The 18,633-nt window shown below is 41.0% G+C and overlaps 3 protein-coding genes across 6 annotated transcripts; 2 read left to right on the forward strand and 1 right to left on the reverse strand.

The window, feature by feature from the left end:
• Window positions 1-4,460: 4,460 nt before the first annotated feature.
• On the reverse strand, window positions 4,461-5,868 carry LOC103977008 (peroxidase P7). The gene is made up of 3 exons (XM_009392390.3): window positions 5,558-5,868; window positions 5,263-5,454; window positions 4,461-5,152 (listed from the first exon to the last, which is right to left on the reverse strand). Exons 1-3 carry the CDS (start codon window positions 5,768-5,770, stop codon window positions 4,604-4,606), a joined length of 954 nt encoding a protein of 317 aa, XP_009390665.2. The 5' UTR covers window positions 5,771-5,868; the 3' UTR covers window positions 4,461-4,603.
• A 1,276-nt stretch (window positions 5,869-7,144) lies between these two features.
• Window positions 7,145-9,022, forward strand: LOC103977007 (NDR1/HIN1-like protein 13). 2 transcript variants are annotated; one of them, XM_009392389.3, is made up of 2 exons: window positions 7,145-7,294; window positions 7,933-9,022. In XM_009392389.3, the coding sequence occupies exon 2, from the start codon at window positions 7,962-7,964 to the stop codon at window positions 8,757-8,759; it is 798 nt and encodes a 265-aa protein (XP_009390664.2). In that variant the 5' UTR covers window positions 7,145-7,294; window positions 7,933-7,961; the 3' UTR covers window positions 8,760-9,022. The 2 variants fall into 2 exon arrangements, with proteins under 2 accessions (XP_009390664.2, XP_018679485.2); XM_018823940.2 differs by having other exon boundaries at window positions 7,214-7,308; window positions 7,933-8,855.
• Window positions 9,023-12,710: 3,688 nt separating this feature from the next.
• LOC135632728 (ethylene-responsive transcription factor WRI1-like) lies at window positions 12,711-15,894 on the forward strand. 3 transcript variants are annotated; one of them, XM_065141447.1, is made up of 6 exons: window positions 12,711-12,941; window positions 13,039-13,330; window positions 13,428-13,516; window positions 13,618-13,781; window positions 14,043-14,119; window positions 15,209-15,894. In XM_065141447.1, the coding sequence occupies exons 4-6, from the start codon at window positions 13,687-13,689 to the stop codon at window positions 15,748-15,750; spliced, it is 714 nt and encodes a 237-aa protein (XP_064997519.1). In that variant the 5' UTR covers window positions 12,711-12,941; window positions 13,039-13,330; window positions 13,428-13,516; window positions 13,618-13,686; the 3' UTR covers window positions 15,751-15,894. The 3 variants fall into 3 exon arrangements, with proteins under 3 accessions (XP_064997519.1, XP_064997518.1, XP_064997520.1); XM_065141446.1 differs by having other exon boundaries at window positions 13,657-13,781; XM_065141448.1 differs by having other exon boundaries at window positions 13,039-13,516.
• Window positions 15,895-18,633: the final 2,739 nt, after the last annotated feature.

Genomic DNA, 18,633 nt, shown 5'->3' on the forward strand with positions numbered 1-18,633 from the left:
TTTTTCAAAAAATAATTTTTCAGTACTATCTTTTTATAAATGAACATAAATACCATATGATTCCTTTTTTTTTCTCTTCTTCCTTCTCCTACATGTTAGGAGATTATGATCGACGAGAAGCACGAGTTATGGGACAACATGAAGTGTGAGTTTGAAGGGGGTGATAGATGATAAGAAATACGAATTAGAGAATAGTAATCGATGATAGGTAGCGCGGGCTATGGGGTGACAATTAACAACAAGGAGTATGGACTAAGAGAATGTTAACGACAATAAAGTGCAGGCATTGATCACAAGGATTGTGGAGAAGGATAAAATCAAAATGAGTTAGCTTAGAAATAGTAAAGTATTATTTTATTAATGTTTTAGGAGATTATGAATAGTAAAAGATTATCAATAGTAGGCCTTTTTTAATTAGTAGGATTATAAATAGTATGCTTTTTTTAATCAAAAAGATTTTTTTAAAAATATTTTTAGCTAACTTTAAGTATATGATAAATGACAATTACACGAAACACTTAAAAAAATAAAAAATAAATAAATAAAGAAGAAGATATAGGAGTACTATCATTTATCTAGCAAGTGATTTTAAATGAAAATGCTACTTCAAATGGTTATATGAAACTAATACATTAAGAGAATCTTGATTGTTCTTAAAGGATACTTATGAAAGAAAAGTATATTCTCATATATAAAAAATTGTAGTTGTTATTAAAGGATATTTAAATTCTCCTATTAGATGATAAATCAGAAAAAGAGTGTCATGCAGAATTAAAAGTAGATAAAGATTCAATTAAATTTTATGAAGAAAAAAATTTAGTCACACTTGCTAAGTTTATGAAACAATAACTATGACATGTTTGGAGGGAAAGCTACAAAAGCAGTTGATAACATTGATAGTAGATAATTTTATTTTTATTGAAAGCATAATTTGTTTTACCTTCTGTATAAATTGTTGAAACCTTACCATCCGAATGAGATATTTTCTAACCTGCACAACATTTACTTCAATCATCTAAACAGTAAGTAGTATCATTGCGATGTGATCTAGATTTCCAATGTGTAATCTATACTCCTACTAGTTGTCTTCCATTTCTTAAAATGTGGTGTCCTTCCTGCAATGATCACTGCCTTTATTAAATTTATTAGATAAGAAAAAGTGGAGAAGATTGCTTTTAGAAACAAATATATATATATATATATATATATATATATATATATATATATATATATTTGGGACACCAAATCGACCCAAAGACAATCGATCATATAAGTTTCAATATTTTTGGTCCAATAAAAAGTGGTTCCAAGTTGTCCACCACACCAAAGTGGTAAAGTGTGTGTTGGACTAGACCTTCACACTGGATAGAAACAAAGTGAGATATCACACGGCCTTAAAAAGAAGGAGACTGTCGACCCAAAGACAATCGATCATATAAGTTTCAATATTTTTGGTCCAATAAAAAGTGGTTCCAAGTTGTCCACCACACCAAAGTGGTAAAGTGTGTGTTGGACTAGACCTTCACACTGGATAGAAACAAAGTGAGATATCACACGGCCTTAAAAAGGAGATTGAGTTGTATATGTTAGAAAATAAATAGATAAATAAATTATAGAAGAAGTTGATTATTATGGACAGTGAATTGGAGCCGTTCACTGTCCATAATAATCAACTTATGAAAGAATGAATTGGAGCTGTGTTATTCGAGAGGAGAGGTTGAGGGTCATTCGTAAATGTTGTCTTTATTCAGGCCTTGGACCAATGATGCCCTCGTGCTCAAGTCCTTAACAAGAAATGAATCAGGAAAGAATTCAATGGAAGTATTGTTATGTTTGTAAAATTGAGAAACAGAAATGAGGTTGCGTTTAATATGAGGGGCACATAAAACATCATCGAGGGTAAATGTATTAGAGTCAGAATTAAGCGTTGTGGAACCAGTATGAGTTATAGGAAGTCCTTTACCATCACCGATGATGATATCTTCATCGCCGCCATAGGGATTGTGAAGAGACAAATTCTGAAGATTAGTGGTGATGTGATGAGAGGCACCAGAGTCGACAATCCAGTTGGACTGGCTAGGTGTCGGAGAAGTTAGGAGATTTGCCTGAGGCCAGTGTGACGGAGCAGGGAGGCGGGGACGAGACCGGCAAACTTTAGCGGAGTGGCCGACTTTGTCACACAGTTGGCAAACGACCCGTCTTTGATGGCTCGGTAGGGCAGGACGCCAAGACGGAGGATGGCTGGAGTTGCCACTTTACGAGAAGTGATTACTAGGAGGATAGGAGGGGTGTTGCATGGAACTCACAGAATCAAGAGGCGCATTAGCCAAACCTTGGGTGATGTTCGGCAAGTACCGAGTGAAGATCGTAGCCACAGTTTGTGAGCTGGATTGGGTACTGGACTGGGATCGCCAGGGATGTTGAGCATGGCCGGAGGACATCTGAAAGAGCCATCAATGTAACCTAGCAAGTCGTATCCAAATAAAAGATTAGAAAATTGAGCTCGCCAGGACGCATAGTTACCACCCTTTGATAACTTAAAGGGTATCAGCGTGGTAGCATTGATGGAGATAAGCCCTGTAGAAGAACAAGAAGTGGGAGTCCCTACAGGAACTGAAACATCAGAAGAAGTGAACGAAGACAATTTTTTTTTTTTTCTCTTCGTTTTTTTTTTTTTTAGAAGAGGTGGAGAATGAGGGAGGGGGCTGCTGCTATAGATTGCTGCAGCAGATTGGGCAATCTACAACAGTGCCCAAAGTTGTCGGTAGCTACTGTGGATTGCTGCTTGCTGCAGTAGATTGTAGAGGCTGCAGTTCACCGAAAGATGGCCGCGAAAACTGTAGCGATACTCAAGACTGTGGTTCACTGCTGTGGATTGCTGCTTGCTGCAGCGGATTGTAGAGGCTGCAGTTCGACGGAAGATGGCTGCGAAAAATGTAGCGGTACTCAAGACTGCGGTTCGTCGGGAAATGGCCGCAAAAATCTGCAGTGTTACTCAAGGAAACTGCAGTGAGAGAAATCTGCAGTGAGAGAAATCTGCAGCAATTAGATGTAGACTGTGGTTCGCTGCTGTGGATTGCTGCTTGCTGCAGCGGATTGTAAAGGCTGCAGTTCGCTGGAAGATGGCTGCGAAAACTGCAACGGTACTCAAGACTGCGGTTCGTCGGGAAATGGCCGCGAAAATCTACAGTGTTACTCAAGGAAACTGTAGTGAGAGAAATCTGCAGCAATTAGATGTATAGAGAAAAGCGACAGCGAAAGCTGCTGTGGTAGAGGAAGGAAGATGCAGCGGTTGCGGTTGCTGCTGGCTGGGAAGCGACCGCGACAGCGAAGGAGGAAGACGTGGTAGCCATCGTTAAGCAAGGAAGACTGAGCGAGGAAGACACTATCGTTCGCCATTCGTAGCTATTGAGGAGGAGGACACCGCCGTTAAGGAGGCGTCGTTGTGTAGAGGGAAGCGGCAGTGAAAGCTGCTGCGGTAGAGGAAGATGCAGCAGTTGCGACTGCTGTTGGCCGGGAAGCGAGGAAGACACCGCTGTTCGCCGTTCACCGCTATTGAGGAGGCACTGAGAGAATGTTTTCCTCCTTGCGTGATAACGACGGAGAGTGTCTGCTGTAGGCAGCAAATAGGAGAGGGAGCAAGGCCGGCGATGAAGAAAGAGAAGAAGTGGATGAGCAAAGCCAAGACGATGTTCTGATACCATGTTAGAAAATAAATAGATAAACAAGTTGTAGAAGAAGTTGATTATTATTAACATATCCTCCTTTCTTTTATACAGGTTAGAAGGGAGAATTTTTTTCAACAGGTTAGAGGATTTCTCTCAACAGAGTAGAGAGATTTCCTCAAACAGTTAGGGAAATCTCATCTACTTATCAGTATATGATTTTAGATATTCGAAGAGGTATAGCTTTGGTTGTCTCTAAAAGAAATAAAAGAATTGTTAGCCTTAAGAGTAGGTGAAGCGTAGGTCCAAATGCATGCAAAGGGACAGTGAGGCTTATGCTTTCCTGACATGGAGTTAAGGAGATAATCCCTCTTGCGAAAGCTTGTTCTACAATCAAAGTTGCTTTGGTGTGAAGCTATGATTGCTTAATGCCTATTTTATGGTACATGACATGATTATTCTACCCTTGTAAATGCTAGCTCAGTGGCATGGAAAGCTAGTTGTAGTTGTAATGGTGCGAAGAGTGTTTTTGAATCAAACTTATTTGAATCAAGCGTTGTGATAGTTATATTTGTCACCCATGCTTTTTCTGTGTCTTCTATTATCTGCTCTTGTCTGGATTAGATTAGATTAGATTAGATTCCCAATAAAGTTACTTTGCTTTATTTAATTCTAAGTTTAACACCTAATCTCAGTCAGGGTTGTGCTGTGCATGATAACATTCGAAAGAAAGAAAACTGTATGAGGTGTTCACGAAATGGAAAGGAGGAAGAAGCCTCATCACATAAAAATCACTTCTACAAGCAACTACTTTATTCTGCATCGATCCCGAGGAGTAGGTCGGGCGGCGGACACAAGATGGAATAGAATCAAGAATGAAGAGAACAACTCATGAGATGGCAATTCAGCCACCCCACAAAAAATAAGACAAACCATCATCAGTTCCACTTTCTGCAGTTCAGTCTGACCTCCCCATTGGATCCTGTCAGCGGTCTGATGTTGCCCATCCTTATCATCGCCGACGAAAAATCATTGAAGAAAGCCGTTTGATTCAAGCTGTACGACCGTACGAAGAAATCGAAGGATCCGCCATTGAGGAGCTCCTGGTCCGAGTGGAGAAGGCCTCGCCGGGCCACGAGGTTCTGGTAATACTTGTTGTCGAAAACCGTGGGGCTCTGCACGTCGAGCGAAGCTAAGTTGTTGCCACCGAGAGGCGGGCAGGTTTGCCTGCGGATGCTGGCGAAGCTGGGGTCCACGTTGCTGTCACCGTAGATGCGTGGGCGGAAGCTGCTGCAGCGTGCTTGACCTATAGTGTGTGCTCCCGAGAGTGCGATCATGTCCCGAGTGCCGAGTCCTTTGGCCGCGAACGAAGAGACGAGGTTGGTGAAGCTCTCACCGGGCGGTGGAAGGTTCAAGGTGGCCGCTTGCCGGCTCGCCGTCCTGGCATCCCTGCGCCCCAGATATACCGCCCAGTATGGCCCTCCAAGCTGCAAATTAAGTAAGCACCACCGCGACACATATATGTATCAGTACTTGGAGTAGTGTTTACCGAATGGAGGTGATCGATGCATGCATGCATCTGATCGATGATACTAACCAACGCGACGCTATCTCGAGCTGCGAGAGCTAAGATGTCGGCACAAGACACAGTTGCCCGGCAACGCGATTCGACGCGTGCCTTGATGACATCTATAACTTGGAAGCCACGGAGAGAATTCATATTCGGGGGCGCGTTCTTTTCGCCAACAAAGAACGGTGTGTCATCCAGGAGGACCGACGCATCGCAGCCCTGAGGAGGATGGGAACATTAAACACGCATTTACATGTACGGCGAGTGACTGGCTCAACAAACAAGCAACAAGTTGAGAGGAACAGGGGTGCCGTGTCCGGACATTTACGAAACAGTCGTGAAAGAAGAGGCGAAGGATGGAAGCTCCCAACGTGGGATCATCTCGGAGCGCATGTTGCACGATGTCACGAATCAGAGGTTGCAAGCCGGGGCAGCTACGCGAATAGAATTTATGAGACAACCGCTGCCCACGGACGGCGGAAGCAGCAAGCAGAAAGAGAAGGAGAGCGAGGGAAGACTTGGAGAGGAACGCCATGGCGTTCGATGGTTCTTCAATTTTGAGGGAACATATGGTTGTGGCAGAAGCTTATAGCTTGCAGACACAAAGGAACCTCTCACTGCGGTGTGACATATGCAAAAAGAGCATTTCTGTGGCCTCACATGCTTGAGATTATACATATATATTACATGCTCGGAACAACTCAAACCATATGATTAGGACGATGGCCACCACGTTGCCCGCATCTCACTCTAAAGACTGGTAAAACGGAGTAGTATATGTGTATGCCAGTGAAGAAAGTTGCATACTCTTTAATATACTCTCATTCCATGAATATTCATACAACACGTAACCACTGGAATACTAGAAGATAGATCGGTAAACACGATCATAACCAAATCTATCAGTAAGTGAGAACGATCGATCAATGTCTTTGCTGCTGGTCGGCGTGCTAAGCTTCTCCCTTTATTGCTCCAGCTCTCTCTCTCTCTTTATTGCTTCTTGATAAGTAAGTAATACTTGCAATGAGGGTGGGTGGGTGGGTTCCATCTCAGCACAGCCATGTGCCAGCTCTTCGTGGGCCCACCACGGATGACAGCGATACAACGCAAAAGTGTTGGAAACGACGCGAACAAACGAGCCCGGAATCAGTTAAACGAACGAGTGTGGCCGCCACGGGCTCGCGATGCATGCACAGACGACATGCCGACGGCAGGGGAGGAAGCGAACGGCGGTGGGCGTAAGGAAGACCATGGCCATTCCCCACCGCCGCCACCAGAAGGTGGTAATTGGCCCTCTCAAATATTTGGTTATGCTCATAGATAAATTATGTTACACTTGATTGTAAAATCAACCTAAAATTACTTTAAAAATAAAAAACCAATTCAATGGAGCGGGTTTGGATGGGATGATGGCGTGATGGATTCGGGTCAGGATTCTGTAAGTTGGACGCATGGATCTTAGAATCGATTGGATGAACCTGTTCGACGGCTGCACTTGTCCAGCCATTATAATCCCCACAGCTGTGGATCCCGCTATAATCTGTGTCCCTTGGGTCCTATACCCAAAGACGCAACCAACCATCAACAATAAGATGGAGCCGTGTGGGACCCACGTAGAAGGAAAGAAAGGACCCACCAAAAACATGCCCTGCTGAGGTGGTAGTAAATTGATTGTTTTTGGCGACGATAGCGCATCGCACGCGGACGAAGCTGTCACCGCTATCACCAGCAGAGCAGATCGAACGGTGCTGACTTTTTTTGCCCGTCGTCGACCGTGGGAGATCGGACGGGTGGGCTTTGTCCCATGAGGTCATTTCCGAGAGGAAGACCGCAGCATCTGTCCGCCGCACGAGCAGGGTTCAGTATAAGAGGAAAGCTTCGGTCTTCCAATGATGGGTCGCTTCGCTTGAAGAAAACCTGCTCCCTTCGTAATCCAAGTCCCCGCCGCCACTGAGGTGGTCGGATTCTTCTTGTCTGGCTAAATACAAGTAGGAAGAGAAGGAGGACTGATTTATCACTCTCCTGCTCCCTTCCCAAGCCAAGCCGAGTCCTACTACTGGTACGTTAGATTTGGTCAGTTACTTCTTCCTCCATCTCCAAGGAGTTAATTGTTTTGAATGTATCAAAGCCCACTTTTTGCGTTTTTGTGATGTCTCTGTTTGCTTCTCTCTAATCCTCTGTTTCTCTAAATTTTGCTGTGTTGTTTCTTCTTCGCTATTGAGGGTGTTATCAATTTGGGACGAATGAAAACCACCCTGACTTTGCTTCGCTTTTGCCGTCATGTTTTTGTTCCTATTGGTTTCCGAATTACTTAGAACTCGTTGCTGCCTCAGATTGTTCAAAATCTCCAGTTTGGTGTTCCAGATGAATCAAAATCTGGACTTTTTCCGATCTCCATTCTTAAATCGAGTATATCTTAGATTTTTCTTCATGTTCTGTGAGTCTCTCATTTTCGAAACATTTGGCACTTCGAAGTAATTATAGGAGTTTACCTCTGTTTTTATGCTGCTTGGATCAGTGACGTTTATGTCTTCTCCGTTGTCATTTTTGACCCCGGCTTCTCTGTTCTTCACGCGTTCTTCAATGCTTTAAATCGACGATGGAAAAGATGGAAAAAAAGGAAAAATAAAAACAACGATCTGTTATTGTTCTTCACCGTGTAATCAGCGAATCATCCCGTCGCTGTTCCTTCTGCAGCTCACTCGACTGCCTGCTAGGAAACAGTGATGATGGCTGACCGCGTCCACCCAGTGCAGCCGGAACCTGCCACCGGACCGATACCGGATCCTTGGGAGAGCCCCCGCTCCTCCGCATCCTCCCAGAGTATCCTCCCCAATCCCGTGAGGCAGCCGGGAAGCTACGTGATCCAGGTGCCTAGGGACCTGGTCCTCCGCGTCCCGCCGAAGGGCAACGGTAGTCGCGCGAAGGCTTACGCCCGCCGCCGCGGCTGCTGCTTCCTTGTCTTCGCCTGGCTCGGCGCCCTCCTCTTCCTCCTTGCCGTCGTCGCCGACATCCTATACCTCGTCTTTCGACCCCGGGTCCCCCAGTACTCCATCGACGCCCTCTCCATCGCCTCCTTCAACCTCTCCGCTGCCTCTGTATCCCCTACGTTCGACGCCACCGTCCGCGCCGAGAACCCCAACAAGAAGGTCGGCATCTACTACCGCGATGGCAGCGACATCACGGTAGCCTACGACGGCGTCACGCTTTGCACCGGCGCCTGGCTTGCCTTCTACCAGTCGCCGGGGAACGTGACGGTGTTCGTGGCGGCATTGAAGGGGTCCACGATCCGTCTGTCGTCGGCCGCCCGCCAAGCTTTGGTGACGGCGGAGACACAGCGGCAGGTACCTCTGGAGATCGACGTGAAGGTGCCCGTGAAGATCAAGTTCGGCGGCGTCACGAGCTGGACGATCACCGTGAAGCTGAAGTGTGACGTGACGGTGACCGGCTTGACGGAGAATGCCAAGATCGTCTCCAAGAAGTGCGGTGTGAAGGTGAAGCTTTTCAAGTTTCCTGGTCTGTGAGAGACTTCAGGTGACGGATGGTGCTGACAGTTGACGGCAGAGAGTCTTCTTACGCTGTACTTACAGTTGGCTGATATTTTTGGGATTTTGAGATCAGATGGGTCCGTCCAATGCAGCTTCGGGTCTTTTGTAAGAAACAATCTTATGATTTCACCAAATGCTTGTGGAAACAGCTTATCGGTCAACGTAAAAGTCAACGAAAGGGGGGGGGTGTAAAACAATTTGCTACAATAACTAAATTTTCTGCTTTGTTCGTCTCTTCACACGTTTAATCTTTTCTATGTATATCTTCTAATTTTGTTTTGTTTTCCTCTATCTTCTCTTTTATCTCTACTCCTTACCTTTGATGAAAGAATTCTAAGATTCACAACAGTATGCCCCTCAAACAGATAGTATGGTTTAAATTCAATCTATGCGTCTATGAGATGATACACTTGATCGTCTTTTTGTTAAATTTAAAGTTTTTTTTTTTAAAAAAAACTTAGATTATTTTTTTTATTTTAAAATAAATTTAATTAGATAAAATTTTAAGAGATAATTTTTAATTTAAATTATTATTCTATATCTATAAATAGATGACATCTATATTATAGATTTATTTAAGTCTAAGCATTTATGTCTATAGGGATCAAGTTTAAGAGTAGTTCAAAATCCTGTAAATGTTTTTATGAGAAGTTTAGTGTAATTTTCTTTCTATTTTTGTCTTGGTTTTTTTTTGGTTTGATCTTAGGTTAGTAGTACTTTATTACTATTATATGAGGATTATACTAGCATGTGAATTTTCTTTTTCTTCACATACTATCAAAGCCACAAGAATGGTATTTATATTTCAAAATCTTCTTGGTGAAAAGGAAATCTTTTTTTATTATGAATTACAATAGTTGAGTTTGTAGATTTCATATTCAATTTTTTAATTAGTTTAACTATAAAATCTGAAAAACACATTCTGAGTCTTATCTCATAGGATATGATATATAAGATGTGATTGGTATGAATACAACAACATATAATGAAATACTATGGAGATATCAAGAGAATATAGCTCGACTTTAGTATTTAGTGAATGATTTGATAAATGCTATACAAAGTGATTTATTTATTATTTAAAAAATATTTTTAATATTAAAAATTCATATTGAGATATATCATTTTTTTGATCTAGATGAGTCTATTTCTGATACACAAATAAAATATTATATTATTCATGATCTTTAAAAAAAATATTTTTTATGTTATATTTGTTCAAGGATAGGTCTAATAACTATCCTTAATAAAGTTAAAAAATCTTTTTACTTCTCAAGAATATTTAGCTTATTAAATAACGAGAGTTTCTACCTCAAGGGAATACAGAGATGTCCTTTTTAAAGATAAGAAAATGGATAGTGATAAAGATAAAAAAAAAGAATGATACTAATAATAAGCTAGAGTCTTATTCGAATAATGATATAAATCGAAAGAAAATTAAGTGTTATAGGTTTGATAATTTAGGCCATATCAAAAAAAAATACCATGATTAAATGAGAAAATATTATAAATAATAAAGATTGTTCCAATACTATTGATGAAGATTAAGGTAAATATTTTATGGCCATGACATTCATAAATTTATAATTGATTTATGATGTGGTCATCATCTCATAGGTGATAGAATAAAATTCATCAATCTTCATCAAAATGAAAATAATAATATAATTATCATGATAGATAATATTGTTCACCAAGCAAAGAAAGAAGGTATCGCCATAATCTCATATAAAGATATTTATCTTATTTATATTAAACAGTGTATAATATTTCAAGTGCGAAGAACTTTTTTTCCCTATTATAAATACAGTTGATGTTGAAAATTATATTATTTTTATCTTGATGTAGTCAAATTTCTTTGTAATATAAAAGAATTAAATATAGACTTTCTCTTCTATTTGGTTTAAACTTGAATTAATAATATTTTGGGAAAGAAATACACTTAAATATGATCTCCTATTCACATATTTAATCTATATATATATATATATATATTATTTTCGTTTATTTTTTTCTCTCTCTTATTTTTCATCTCTTCTCATTTAACCGATGGTTTTGGTGAAAGAATTCTTGGATTCACATGCCCCTCAAAATAATTTTACATGTGATAGTATGGTTTAAATCCATTCTCGATATAATTTTTTTAATTTTAATTTTTTTATTCTCCTCTATTATCATATAGTCTTCTGTCAACGACATTGATGCAATGTTCAGATTCTTTATTTTTAATGTTCATATCACCGTCAATTTCTTGAGTCTTTATATCCTCTGGCAGCTCGACATGACGAAGACAAACATCATCGTGGCTTTCTCATCGTGGAAATGGACGGTCGAGTAGCGGAATACGATAGGCTGAGAACCATTTGTACAAGTATAATATTTTCTTTTCGTAGGTTATTACTAGAGTAGTAATATTAAAATATCGAAGGTATGCAAATACTATTATAAGCGTATTCTTCGATCTCGTGTAAGCATTATAGAGGAGTTATTTAAGATATAATTGGTATGATTCTTTTATGAGCACAATCGTGAAAAAACATGAAGATATTTTACATCAGCAATGAAGGAGAAATAAAAAGAAAGAATGAAAATAAGAAATCTTCTCTCTTTTCTTTCTTTTTTTAATCTATTTTTTGAATTAATTTTAATATATTTTTTCACTATAATGTTGGCTGAGAAATGGCTTATTTATATTCAATCCCATTCAATAAGCAACTGTGTTATGATACTGTACAACAACTTGCTCTCATATGGTACACACCCGTGAGACACGGGGGAACACCACGCTCTTGCATGACGCACGCACACTCGCACGACGACGCATGAGTGGTACCTGTGTAGCGATTCCTATGACTTTGGGATGCTGAAGAGCTAAGAGGGCGAGATAAGGTGTCTAATGGTTAGCACAAGTGGTTCTGCCACATAATGTCGTGATCTATACCATGATATTGTTGATTTCTTGAGTTGACTCGTATGCGTACGTAGCACGAAGCCATTATCAACACCACGAATTGTATCTTTATTTCGCTTTCAAATGACACTGTCATCTCGTCTTCGTCATCAAGGTTGGTATGAAACCAATTCATGATCTTACAAGATTTGCGTGCTGCAGACCGCCGTTACCTCACCGGCCAACCAATGATTTCTAGATATTACTTGTTTCTTTGGTTCCCGTCTCGCTATTGCCGCCGCCATCTTTTTCCTTCTTCACTATCATTTCATTCACCACAAACGCAAACTATCTAAAAGCTGCGGTATAAGCACTCGAAATACACGCAGTCGACTCGTGCATGTTCCTCGTGGATGAGAAGTACCTTCTCTCACTCCTCAGCCATTCGTCTCGTCCAGCTCGTGCGGTACGATTGAATCTCGCAGACGGACGTGTAAGACTTTAACAAGAGGAGAATTTTGATCATAATAGATAACTTCGCTTTCGTTGACTGAGACATGCATCTCCCATCAAATGCTCCCTCTCTTTCTTCGTGCCTTCGCATCAAACATAGATTTCCGCTGTCGTAATGAACGTATTAGCTGCCCAGCTGTTCGTGTTATCGTGTGTGAATCGCAATACAACTTATACACACACACACACGAGAGAGAGAGAGAGAGAGAGAGAGAGAGAGAGAGAGAGAGAGAGAGAAGCAAGAGTGTGCAGGGGAGACCAAGCCCTATTGGGAGCATGGTGAGCCTGTCTGCCAAGTGTTCAACTCTCTCAGTAACTCTCCGGGCAAATCTTGGAGCCACTTGGCTCTATCTGACACCTCTGTGCCATGGTTCACAATCTCGAGCTAAAAGCTGAACCGATGCATCAGCATGTGAGTTGTGTTAATGGAAAACAATGGTAAGCTTCCCCTCCCCCACCTCTCCCTCTCTTTATATATACATATACACTTCAGGCCCCCCTCTCCGAAGAGCCAAACCCATCACCCCATTCCTTCAACGCTTTGCACCACCAAACCCCATGAAAAGTGCCTCCCTATCTCTTCCACTCTCTCCCTCCACCTCCTCCTCCTCTTCCAACTCTTGCACTCTGTCCTCCTCTTCTGCGTTCCAAGTGAGCAAGCCCAGGAAACCCAGGCGTGCGAAGAAAGGTGCCAACCCAGATAAGAAGAGGTTGGGCAATGGCAAGAGAAGCTCGGCCTTCAGAGGAGTCACTAGGTAAAACTACCCACCCCTCCTCACAGCAGGGGCAGAAAAGAAACTTGGTTAGTATTTCTGATGCTGGTTCTTGACGACGACGCATGTCGTCATCCAGGCATAGATGGACGGGGAGGTATGAAGCTCACCTCTGGGACAAGCACTGCTGGAACCCCATTCAGAACAAGAAAGGAAGGCAAGGTTAGAGAGAACCAACACTCGTGTTGGGATTACAAACAGTGAAAGCCAGCCGATCGCTGTTGATCCGTTCTTTATTCACCTTTTCTAATGCCCTTTCTTTACTGCTGACATCTGTGCTTTCTCCCCCCTTTCTTTTCTCGTGGATCTTGTCTCGTGGCCTGCATGTGGTTCATGGATCCATGTCTCACATCCCCGGATAGTTTATTTGGGTAAGTCACACCACTCGCAAAGCACCTCCTCCGAAGAAAAAGAATGGATGCTCGCTGTTCTACCCAGATTCAACTTGCGATCTGACGCATGGTGCAGGTGCTTATGATGATGAGGAAGCTGCAGCACGCGCCTACGACCTCGCTGCTCTCAAATTCTGGGGTCCGGATTCAGCTCTAAATTTTCCAGTTAAGTGCATATTCTTACATTGATCAAATCGCTAGTCGTCGTGTCTGAGGTTTTGACGGGAGAAGCTGCTTAATGTCAAGCTAGTGTTTCATTGATGTAGAAAGATACCGGTCGCTGACACGCTTGCATGTAAAAGCAGTTTGTCACTCACACAAAAGAGTATGAGGAGATGCAGAACATGTCAAAGGAAGAGTACTTAGCTTCCCTCCGGCGGCGGAGCAATGGGTTCTCCAGAGGTGTCTCCAAGTACCGTGGCGTGGCCAGGTCTGGTTTGGTGTCACCATCACTTCCATGGAATTCTTAGTTTACTAAACCCACCATCATGTCTTATCAATTCCTTTTAATGCTACTGCTAATTATCTTCCAAATAAATCAGGCTTTTTATATATATACATATAATTCCCCCTCTCATTATATTTATTGTCATCTAAGGCCATTCATTATGCTCTTTCTGACACAAATAAATTAAGTGGCCAACATCAGTTTAGGCCCACTCTGGTGTTGACAATGGCTGGAATTGGTCAGGCATCATCATAATGGCCGGTGGGAAGCAAGGATCGGAAGAGTTTTTGGCAACAAGTACCTCTATTTGGGAACTTTCGGTACGTTCTCTTCTTGCTCTTCCTCGTTCTTTTTGACTTTTAAAAATCATCATTCATGATCAGCTTCATCACTTTAAAGTCTCCATTTTTATTAGTGTTATTAGATGTAGAAATTCCATTCTACTCTGGATTCATCGCTCACTTGATGGCATGCTCGACGATCCCAATATGCGGTATAGAAAGGGTGATGTTAGACATATGCGAACTCACTGCACCACCATTAGGGTTCAGGTGAAGTCGTGGATAGTCCGTCTTCATTGTCGTGATTCGCGTGCCACATGGCATCCATGCAACCATCTCTGACGCTGCTTAACTGAGTCACCCCCCCGAAAGTCGCGTCACCATTTCCGGGACCCACAGGTCAGGTCGTAGCCACAGCGACCGCACGGCTTTCACGGGGGATCGATTCGGTCGGAACCATAGCAATTTCCGTTCAGCATGGATTTGACGGGTGACGTGGCCACTAGGAGCCCGGGGCCGCGAACGAGACCCGTGCACCAGGTCCACGGCATGCCACGTCACCCCTGTACAATGCGTATGCTGCTCACGATGTCTCACGTGACACACAAGTGCGGTATGCTCACCAGGTATCTCCGTCTTTCGCTCCCCTTGGTCCGTGGTGCCACTCAGAGGTTGTCACGTGTCAACGTTGGTCACTCCCTCTCTCTCTCTCTCTCTCTCTCTCTCTCTCTCTATATATATATATATATAGTAGATTTTTAAATAAAAAATAAAATATTCTCAACTCTTTGTTTATCATCAAAATATATGATTTTTTTTTTTGAAGGGCATCGAAGTCTTAGAAAATCGCTGTTATATTCATTATATTCTCATCTTCTCAGTATCTCTGATCTATTGTTATATTACCAGTCTCATTTTTTTTATAAAACTATTTATCTACATAATTCAAAAACTATAAATTTCAAAAAGTTATTATACTCGCGAATTTATCGATCCATCCAGTGATGTGAGATTTGATGGGGGGGGGGGGGGGGTGATGTCCCAATCCGATTATATGATAATATTGTGGTTGGGATGCCTAAGATTTTGACCGCTCGCTGAGGGTGTTTTGTTGGCTGATGTCCGCAGGTACTGAGGAGGAGGCAGCCCAGGCGTACGATCTGGCCGCTATAGAGTACAGAGGCCCCAATGCAGTCACCAACTTCGACATCAGCTGCTACGTCAAGTTCCCACAGCCCCTCCTGCAGCCACATCCAATTCCGCAGCCGCTGCAAATGCCCAAGGCACGGCCACCGGCGCAAGAGCAGCAGCCGAGCGCCACCTGCGAAGAAGAGCGTCGTCAGGCCGTGGAACTGCCGAGCTACGTCGATCACACTGCAGCAGCAGCAGCCGACGGTGTCGATGCCATCCCCTGGAGCCCTTTCATGGATCAATGCTTTGACGACGTCTATGCCGACCACTGCGTCGGTCTTCATCGAACAGGTGATCTGCATGGCATTTTTGGTAGCGTTTGCTTCGATGATAATGTCGATATCCTCTTCGACGCCTCCGAATCCAGCAGCAGGGTGGAGGAGGGCGGCGGCGATGCCGCAAAGGATTGCATCTTTGAGGACTCCGCTGCAACCGTGAGTAGTTTGGTGGGGGTGAGATTGACACAGCTGCTCCAATGATTGTTTCGTCTCAAGAACTCGAGAAGCAGTCACAAGTTTTTGTCTGACACTTTGTTGAGCTTTCGGTGAAAGCATATGCTAACTCGGTTGAAAAGTTTTCTCCTCAAATTGTGACTGCCGATCGATAGTTTGATGGCTAATTTATCCAAGCATTATTTTTCTATATTTCTTTTTGTTGGTCGTGGACACATTAAAAAAAAAAAAGTCATATAACTCACTAATTAGAAATTATAGCTTGCGATTTTGATTTTGTTACGATGTGAACCGTCATTTTGGATGCAAATCAAATCTATAATATTTAGACTTAAAAAATTTACATTCGATATGAAAGTGAAAATAATAAATAAAAACATCTAGTTCTATTTACTATAACATCATCTATTTTATCAATACAAAATATAAAAATAATAAATAAAAATATAATTTTAATATTTTAGTTAATGATGGTAGACGACAATGTCGTTAGAGGTCGTGAGTGACTGTTATTGATGAGGAGGAAGAACGATGATGAGAGATGAGGGTTGTTTTATATTTGTATTGATACCGATATAGTTTTCGAACGACCCTTTTAGTGCTTTATATCTGCATAGACGTCGATGCAATTGTCAAGCGACACGTTGATGCAGTTGTTGAGTAGCGAAAAAGTCGCTCGACATCTATATTAATACTGATACAGATGTAGAACGATGAAAGGGTCGCTTGACAATTATATCTACATCGATATAGATGTAGATAACTAGTGATCATTTCGTCACTTTGCATAATACAGTTTTTGAGTAGCGTCGATGTAGATACAAAGCGTCAACATCTGTGTCTTTTTCTTTCTCACCTTATGTCTCATCTCTCTCCATCGTTTTTTCTCCTCATCCACAACAATCACTCGCGGTCTCCAGTAGTGCTATCATCCATCACTATTGAAGACGTAACTAGTACGTTGAAATTATTTTTTTACCTATCATTTTTGTACTTTCATCGATAAAATTAATGATATTAAGATAAATGAAACTAAATATTTTACTTTCATAGCTATATGGATTTCAATATAATTTTTTTTAATCTAAAAATCGAGACAGTCTAAGGTCTAACTATAATGAATAATGTATAATTACTCTAATCATTAACCATCGGATCGGGTGGCTTATATTGTGTGTAGTCATCTTAGATTGAACATTAATGATTAGAATTAGTGTCTCTCTTCTAAACTATACTCGATAATGTGGCTTCTACTGCCAAGACTAGTCATCTTAGATGGGACAATACTGATTAGACTTAGTGCCTCTTCCATACTATACTCCTTATCGATCCATTTGTTCCATTAGTCACTAAAAGGTATTTCCAAAAAGTAAAACAACAATCCATAAGTCAAAGTGAGGATCTGTGAGTACTCAATATGTTTTATGTTTCTACAAACGTATTATATGCGAAGAGGATAAGTCGAAGCATGTTGTGAGAAAAATACGTGTATTAAGAATTTTAATTTTCGTTATCAAAATGACTTAAATTCACCATATTTTTAAAATATAAGAATAAAGTTTTATTCACATCGATAAGTTAAAATTGCCCGTCAAAGATAACATATCGATAATAATAAAAAAACTATTATACCCACCACACATGTCAATCATATCACACAATTTTAAGCAAAATTATTACACGGTTAAATCAGATCACCAATCATAAATATGAGTACTTTCCAAGTTGATTAAACTTTCTTTGGTGGTTTAATTTTAAAAACAACTATCTATCAACATAGGCCAATAAATCGTAAGGGTTTGTATCTTTTATCTCATCCTTTTTACAAATCTTAACACTCAAAATATTTCTAACATTTTTCTCCCCTAATAAGAGGAGGGATATGAGATATTTATATAAGACTAAAGTTTTAATTTTTAGAATTTTTTTATTCATAAGGATTCCTTAGTCCTCTTTGGACATTTTGCTTCCGTAATCCTAAAATACTTATAAACATACGATAACTCTTCATCAGGTACTTGTCCAAAGGAAAAGAAAATACAGAATAGCAGTCAGCAAGTTGGGTGACCTTTAGTTTGGAAAATGGGATATTTTCCATTATCCAAAGACCCTTCACCAACAGAGGAAAGTAAACATTTGTCGGAGACGATAGTATAGAAATGACAGCATGACCAACTTCGTCAAAATCAACGATCGTAGCGCGACTAAGCGAGGCGTAGGGGTGTCAGAGCTAGATGGGATAAAACAAGGTTCAAAAATACTGTTTAGAGCCTTTCGAAAGGGGAAGCACCTTATGGATTAGGGGTCAAAGTTCAAGTGAAATTTGAAACCATAACACTCTCAATTATAAATCTTGTTCACTTCTGGACTAATTGAGAGTGTTACAATCTCTTCCACTCAATTAGTGTGCATGTGAGGTGTAATCATACTAAGTCGACTCTGATATCGAATGTCATAATCTAATTTGATCTAATGTCATAATCATTAGAGTTATAGGCCAGTTATAGGTTAACTGGCGTATAACTCTAATTTGATCTATCTTAGTCATTGCTCACTTCTGATATAGAATTAATTTAAAGGTATCACATAAACCGTCGCATGAACCAACAAACTTTTTTTTTTATTTTAACAAATGAAGAGGAAAACAAATATATATTAAACTCACAAAGTTGGTGAACATTATTAGTGTCTGAGTTTGAAGGGGAAGATTAGCCTTTAGTAGGCGTATAGTGATTACAGTTGGGTTTAGTCAACTTACCTTTAGGGTCAACTTACCTTTAGGTTTCCGTCTCGAACCCAAGTGCTGTAGATCGATTCATCTTCAACCTCGAAAGGTGAAAACCTTGGGTTCAGGGACAGTAGACATCCTTAGATCACTCCTTTTAACAATAGCTCAAAACGTTAAAAAAA

Source organism: Musa acuminata, chromosome BXJ3-3, assembly GCF_036884655.1.
Source record: "Musa acuminata AAA Group cultivar baxijiao chromosome BXJ3-3, Cavendish_Baxijiao_AAA, whole genome shotgun sequence".
NCBI classification, from domain to species: Eukaryota; Viridiplantae; Streptophyta; class Magnoliopsida; order Zingiberales; family Musaceae; genus Musa; species Musa acuminata.

Excerpts from the sequence above, each read along its gene's own strand:
- LOC103977008 (XM_009392390.3), bottom strand. The coding sequence starts at position 5,770 with ATGGCGTTCCTCTCCAAGTCTTCCCTCGCTCTCCTTCTCTTTCTGCTT. Across the intron at positions 5,455-5,557 it reads TTCACGACTGTTTCGTAAAT|GGCTGCGATGCGTCGGTCCT; the intron begins GTCCGGACACGG and ends CATCCTCCTCAG. Across the intron at positions 5,153-5,262 it reads CTCGAGATAGCGTCGCGTTG|CTTGGAGGGCCATACTGGGC; the intron begins GTTAGTATCATC and ends CTTAATTTGCAG.
- LOC103977007 (XM_009392389.3), top strand. The coding sequence starts at position 7,962 with ATGATGGCTGACCGCGTCCACCCAGTGCAGCCGGAACCTGCCACCGGA.
- LOC135632728 (XM_065141448.1), top strand. The coding sequence starts at position 13,687 with ATGCAGAACATGTCAAAGGAAGAGTACTTAGCTTCCCTCCGGCGGCGG. Across the intron at positions 13,782-14,042 it reads AAGTACCGTGGCGTGGCCAG|GCATCATCATAATGGCCGGT; the intron begins GTCTGGTTTGGT and ends GGAATTGGTCAG. Across the intron at positions 14,120-15,208 it reads CCTCTATTTGGGAACTTTCG|GTACTGAGGAGGAGGCAGCC; the intron begins GTACGTTCTCTT and ends TGATGTCCGCAG.